Consider the following 6488-nt stretch of genomic DNA (forward strand, 5'->3'; position numbering starts at 1 on the left):
TGTTCGTTATGGACAATCCATGACGAGCACAGAAGTCCAATAACAAAACACCATTTGGGTTCAGAGGGGGGAGACCATACCTCCCAGTCATGTGCCCATGTAACCCTTTCGGGCTGAGCCCGACCGGGTGCCACGGGCGAAGGCCCGGCCACCAGACACTCACTCTCATACCCCACCCCCAGGCCTGGCTCCAGAGGGGGGTCCCGGTGACCCGCGTCCGGGCAAGGGAACATTTTCGCCCATGGTTGTCGTCATCGTAGAGGTTGATGAGCCGTGCTTGGTCTGGTCCCTCCCCTAGACACCTGTTTGCCATGGGTGACCCTACCAGGGGCATAAAGCCCCCGACAACATAGCTGCTAGGATCTTCGGGACGCACAAACCCCTCCACCACGATAAGGTGGCGTTCATTTCAGTGGGACAAAAATCACAGTTTTTTTTGTGTTTTACATGAAAATTTTTTAAACATGGAAATTTTGTTTAGCAAAAGTCGAAGCAAGCTTGTCCCAAATGAGGCGTGTGTTTCCCCTTTAAGATGATGGACTGTTTGCAGTTCTAAGTCCCACGGTTACCTGCAGCTCCACGGATCGGTTGAAGTCCCTCCTCAGGATATCTCGAACCTGACTGAAACCGGCCGACGAGCCTTTGGAACTGACTGCAGTCACATAAACACAAACATCAGCTGATGTCGCATACGTACCCCAACTTCCTGTCAAATGACCAGCAGGTTCTTACCTACTCGCACCAGGTACATCTCTGGCCTAGTGACGTTGCACAGGTACTGTCTGGTGGGCAATGTCTGGGCCACTCTGGGCGTAGTGACCGGGGGGGCTCTGGTCAGGCTAATGGCAGTCATTTGGGTGGTGGTGGTTGAGGCAGCTGTGCTCCTGGTGGGTTGGGCCTTTGCTGGCTTCTCTGTGATCATAGAAGGTCCCCCTGCTTTGTCAGGACGGGTGCGGGGTCGCAGTGGGGGAAGGGCAGGCACCCTGCCGGTGGTGTTGGACGGGGGTTGAGCAGGGACTGGGACCTGGTCTTTGGGTTTTGGAGTGGTGGGGGAGGAACTAGAGGGAGGGGCTGGCATCCTCCCCGCTGTGATGGTGGGTGATAGTATGAGAGGGGGGGTAGGAACAGGTGGGACATGCTCAGTCTCTGATTCTTGAGGAAAACCTGGACCCACAGTCCGGGTTGGAAAAGAATGTTGAATCTGTGTTGTTGAAGGAGTAATGCTGGTTCTCGAGTCAGTGTGGTTCATCTGGTCCAGGTCCTGGTCTCGGTCCCTCTCCCGGGCCAGCAGGTTGTTGTAGTACTCCAGACTGTTCATGTCGGGTAGCAGGACCTCTGTTGGCTCCAGAGGAACCATGTCCTCCGGGTCATAGTCCTCGTCCCATGTGGGGAAAACATCTGGATGGGCAGGGTGTGTGTGAAGGGAGACCCTCAGGGTGGACATAGATGGGGAAAGGGAGAAACGTGAAGAGAGGGGGAGAGTGGGACGGGCTGGGAAGACCCAGTCCCCCTCAGCATCCGTGTCCCAGATATCGCTGGACAAGGGCGTGGCAAGGGCCAGCTCCTCGCCGTCTGGCACCATGAAAGACAGGGTCTCCAGGTAGTCCCCAGAGCCCCAAGTGTCCTCCAGAGAAGGACCCTGCTCCCAGGGGGGAGGAGGGGTGAGGGTGGGCTGACTGTTTGGGGGCAAGGGTGGGGGCAGGCTAGGGGACAAGAGGTCTGGAGGTCTCAGCAGAAGATGGATCCCCTGGGCACCAGAGTCCGAGTCTGCTGCTGAGCCTCCACCACCATGGTGGCCATGGTGACCAGAGACTGGCAGGTGGTCAAAGGAGGAGGTGGAGGACGATGATGGTGATAAAGGATGTGACGAAGGATCCACGGTCTTATTACCATCCAGCAAACCTGTGGGGACATTATTCATTCAGTCTTATCCTCAACTTACATGGTCCCTAATCAATCCCTCGGCCCCTGATCAATCTTCCAATCAAACACAAAAATTCATTCAAACTGAAATTGATTAACAATAACTGTGAAACAGAAATAAACAAATATGATTTTAATTGAACAGATTTAATCAATCAGGTGAATAAAACCTGATCGACAGGTGTGACATAGCAGCAGGTAAATGTCAGCACCAGATCAAACCCTCTTCACTCAGTTCCCAGACAGAAACGTCAGATCAATGCTCACCTCCGTAAATCCATACCTACACAACCACACAACTAATCACACACTTAACACACACACACACACATACCTAACACACACACACACACACCTAACACACACACACACCGGTTGCTGCTCTGTTTGGAGTTTCTCGTGGTTTCTACTGGTAGGACGTCTGTTGTTGTAAAAGGGAAATGTTTGGTGGTTTGCAGAAGACAAGATGAGGGTGTCGGACACAGAATAATGACAAAGATCAGGTATCCTCAAGGCTGGAACTTTATTGTGATGACTCAGTGCTTAAAGAAATTTGCATAAACAAATACACCCAATGGGCATTGACATCCGTATTCACCACCAAACAGTTATAATCTACACATTTTAGCATTCAAGCGAATTAGACCGTCCATCAGCACCACCTACTGGTCAGTCTGCACATTACAGGCTCCTCCCCGCTCCGCACGCGGAGCGATTAACGTTCGCCACATAGACCAAATATGAAAGGATGGAGCCTCCGGCGGTTTAAAGTGAAGTCTATGCAGAGCTGCACTTCCCCCTTCATCCACTAGGGGCTATAAAACAGCAAATCCCCATAGACTCCCATGTTAAAAAGACCAACTTCACAGCAGAAATAAACACGTTTACAGCAGAAATAAACATGTTTACAACAGAAAAAAACACGTTTACAGCAGAAATAAACATGTTTACAGCAGAAATAAACATGTTTACAACAGAAATAAACATGTTTACAGCAGAAATAAACATGTTTACAGCAGAAATAAACATGTTTACAACAGAAATAAACATGTTTACAGCAGAAATAAACATGTTTACAACAGAAATAAACATGTTCACAGCAGAAATAAACATGTTTACAGCAGAAATAAGCATGTTTACAGCAGAAATAAACATGTTTACAGCAGAAATAAACATGTTTACAACAGAAAAAAACATGTTCATAGCAGGAACAAACATGTTTATAGCAGAAATAAACATGTTCACAGCAGGAATAAACATGTTTACAGCAGGAATAAACATGTTTACAACAGAAAAAAACATGTTCATAGCAGGAACAAACATGTTTATAGCAGAAATAAACATGTTTACAGCAGGAATAAACACGATTACAGCAGAAATAAACATGTTTACAGCAGGAATAAACATGTTTACAACAGAAAAAAACATGTTCATAGCAGGAACAAACATGTTTATAGCAGAAATAAACATGTTCACAGCAGGAATAAACATGTTTACAGCAGGAATAAACATGTTTACAACAGAAAAAAAACATGTTCATAGCAGGAACAAACATGTTTATAGCAGAAATAAACATGTTCACAGCAGGAATAAACACGATTACAGCAGAAATAAACATGTTTACAGCAGGAATAAACATGTTTACAGCCTGGGACAAAAATCCATTTTAGGTTTAATAGGTCAGGTTTACCTTCATGACAACTGTGGGGGGAGTGAAATTTTTCTAAATCGCCCGTTTAAAAGTAATTTAATCTCGAAGTTCGGCATATTTAGGGGCGTGTCCTTTTGATTGACAGGTACCCGATCTCCCGCTTCAAGTCAGAAGAACGTAGAACAACCGCGGTTTTTAGCCGGTTAACAACGTGACTTAGCTTTAGCCCGTTTACCTCCGTTAGCTGGTTAGCTCCTGTTATCTCCAGGTTAGCTCGGTTAGCTCTTAGCTACAGAAAGCATGGAGTTCGCTCGATGTCAATCATCCACCAAGACGCTCACAGCCTCCCTCTCAGCTCCACCTCTTTGCCCATATTTGTGTTTTCCGGGCGAGACGACACGCATGCCCCTGCCAAGATGGTGATGGTAGGAACCGCCCACCGAGCTTCAATTCAGCTCTTCAGAAACCTACGGGTGACGTCATGGAGGCTCCGCCCATCTTTTATATACAGTCTATGTTCTCGTCAAACTATGGCAACACAAATCCCAATAAGCACAGAACATGAACTTCATAACAACTTAAAACAGGCAGCCGCTGCCTTACAGCGAGGAGATGAGAACAGATCACTGAATCCAACACGTCACAGATAACCTAGAACAACCGACAGTACTCTCTTCATTCCCTGAACTCAGAGTCACTATAAAGGCATATGTTGAACAAAAGGACGAACTTCGATGCGCGGCCAGAATTATTCTTGTGGGTGGAAAGATAAGAAAACAACCAATCTGTTATCTCCACTGGAAACGAGGCAAACAAAACTCTGAAACTATAAAAATATCACTTCCCCTGAGGATGGAAGCTGACATTCAAGAGTCCTCAAAAATAAAAGCCTTTTATACAGTTGTATTTTCCTCGAAGCTTCAGATACTTCACGATTCTCTAAAGATGTTTTTCTGTAGAGAAGATGTGATTCCTTCTGCTTTTTGTTTAGTTATGCTAGTTATGCTTTTTCTTGTTCTTTGTTTTTCTTTTCTCTCTCCATTGTTTGTCTCTTTTCTTCTATCATTTCTTTCATCCTTTCCCTCTCTCGTCTCTCTTCCTCCGGTTTTCAGCTGACATAACAGACTTATGAAATAATAATAAAGCTTCAGAACCAAAAGGAGCCTGATGAGTAAATGTGTTCAGCGCGGGCGTCATTCTGCCGCTTGATGTCCAGCAAGACGGATAAAAACAGACGGACAGCTTGTACAGAAAACTTTAGTCCAGGACAAAGTCTCCCAGTTTAGTCCAGGACAAAGTCTCCCAGTTTAGTCCAGGACAAAGTCTCCCAGTTTAGTCCAGGACAAAGTCTCCAGGTTTAGTCCAGGACAAAGTCTCCCAGGTGTAGTCCAGGACAAAGTCTCCAGGTTTAGTCCAGGACAAAGTCTCCCAGTTTAGTCCAGGACAAAGTCTCCAGGTTTAGTCCAGGACAAAGTCCCCCAGTTTAGACCAGGACAAAGTCTCCAGGTTTAGTCCAGGACAAAGTCCCCCAGTTTAGTCCAGGACAAAGTCCCCCAGGTTTAGTCCAGGACAAAGTCCCTCAGTTTAGTCCAGGACAAAGTCCCCCAGTTTAGTCCAGGACAAAGCCCCACAGTTTAGTCTAGGACAAAGTCTCCAGGTTTAGTCCAGGACAAAGTCTCCAGGTTTTGTCCAGGACAAAGTCCCCCAGGTTTAGTCTAGGACAAAGTCTCCCAGTTTAGTCCAGGACAAAGTCCCCCAGGTTTAGTCCAAGACAAAGTCCCCCAGGTTTAGTCCAGGACAAAGTCTCCCAGTTTAGTCCAGGACAAAGTCCCCCAGGTTTTGTCCAGGACAAACTCCCCCAGGTTTAGTCCAGGACAAAGTCGCTCAGTTTAGTCCAGGACAAAGTCCCCCAGGTTTAGTCCAGGACAAAGTCGCTCAGTTTAGTCCAGGACAAAGTCCCCCAGGTTTAGTCCAGGACAAAGTCCCTCAGTTTAGTCCAGGACAAAGTCCCTCAGTTTAGTCCAGGACAAAGTCCCCCAGGTTTAGTCCAGGACAAAGCCCCACAGTTTAGTCCAGGACAAAGTCTCCAGGTTTAGTCCAGGACAAAGTCTCCAGGTTTTGTCCAGGACAGAGTCCCTCAGTTTAGTCCAGGACAAAGTCCCCCAGGTTTAGTCCAGGACAAAGTCCCCCTGGTTTAGTCCAGGACAAAGTCTCCAGGTTTAGTCCAGGACAAAGTCCCTCAGTTTAGTCCAGGACAAAGTCCCCCAGTTTAGTCCAGGACAAAGTCCCTCAGTTTAGTCCAGGACAAAGTCCCCCAGTTTAGACCAGGACAAAGTCTTCCAGTTTAGTCCAGGACAAAGTCCCCCAGTTTAGACCAGGACAAATTCGCCAAGTAAACAGAAATTTACCTGGTGCAGGTGAGCTTGAGGTTGCCATGGAAATGACAGTGGCTGCCACAACCAACAGAACAACTACCACGTGTCTGGATGCTGAGGTTCTGGGGTCAATCATGGTCCTGATCCAAGAACCAGTAACCGCTGAAGTGGGTTCCATCATCCTCAAAAGTTCTCCAGTCCAACGATGGCGCAGAGAACCGAGGGCCCGTCAGGAGGACCTGAGGACCACAGGGGACATTAACCATCAAAAATCAATCAGAAATATCAGACCTGGCGCCCCCAAACACAAACACACCTTCCCAGAGTAAGGCAGAGAACATCAGCGGTAAAACAGGATATTGTCACCAAAGGAATTCACCAGGAGGTCCACCATCCTGCCAGGAAGTCCACCATCCAACCAGCGAGTCCCCCATCCAACTAGCAAGTCCTCCATCCAACCAGGAGATCCACTATCCCGCCAGCAAGTCCTCCATCTAACCAAGAGGTCCTCCATCCAACAAGGAGATCCTCCATCCAAC

The 6488-nt window shown here is 47.5% G+C and overlaps 1 protein-coding gene across 1 annotated transcript in view; it reads right to left on the reverse strand.

Moving 5' to 3' along the window:
• Positions 1–6085, reverse strand: part of LOC306773581 (UPF0606 protein KIAA1549) — a gene marked incomplete at both ends in the record, with an annotated part of 124866 nt that extends 118781 nt beyond the window's left edge. Inside the window, 3 exons of the mRNA XM_079263436.1 lie at positions 570–652; positions 733–1902; positions 5983–6085. Of these exons, the coding sequence (XP_079119562.1) occupies positions 570–652; positions 733–1902; positions 5983–6085 (1356 nt within the window). The remainder of the gene's footprint in view (positions 1–569; positions 653–732; positions 1903–5982) is intronic.
• Positions 6086–6488: the final 403 nt, after the last annotated feature.

This window comes from Telmatherina bonti, assembly GCF_933228915.1.
Source record: "Telmatherina bonti genome assembly, chromosome: 23".
Lineage (NCBI taxonomy): Eukaryota > Metazoa > Chordata > Actinopteri > Atheriniformes > Telmatherinidae > Telmatherina > Telmatherina bonti.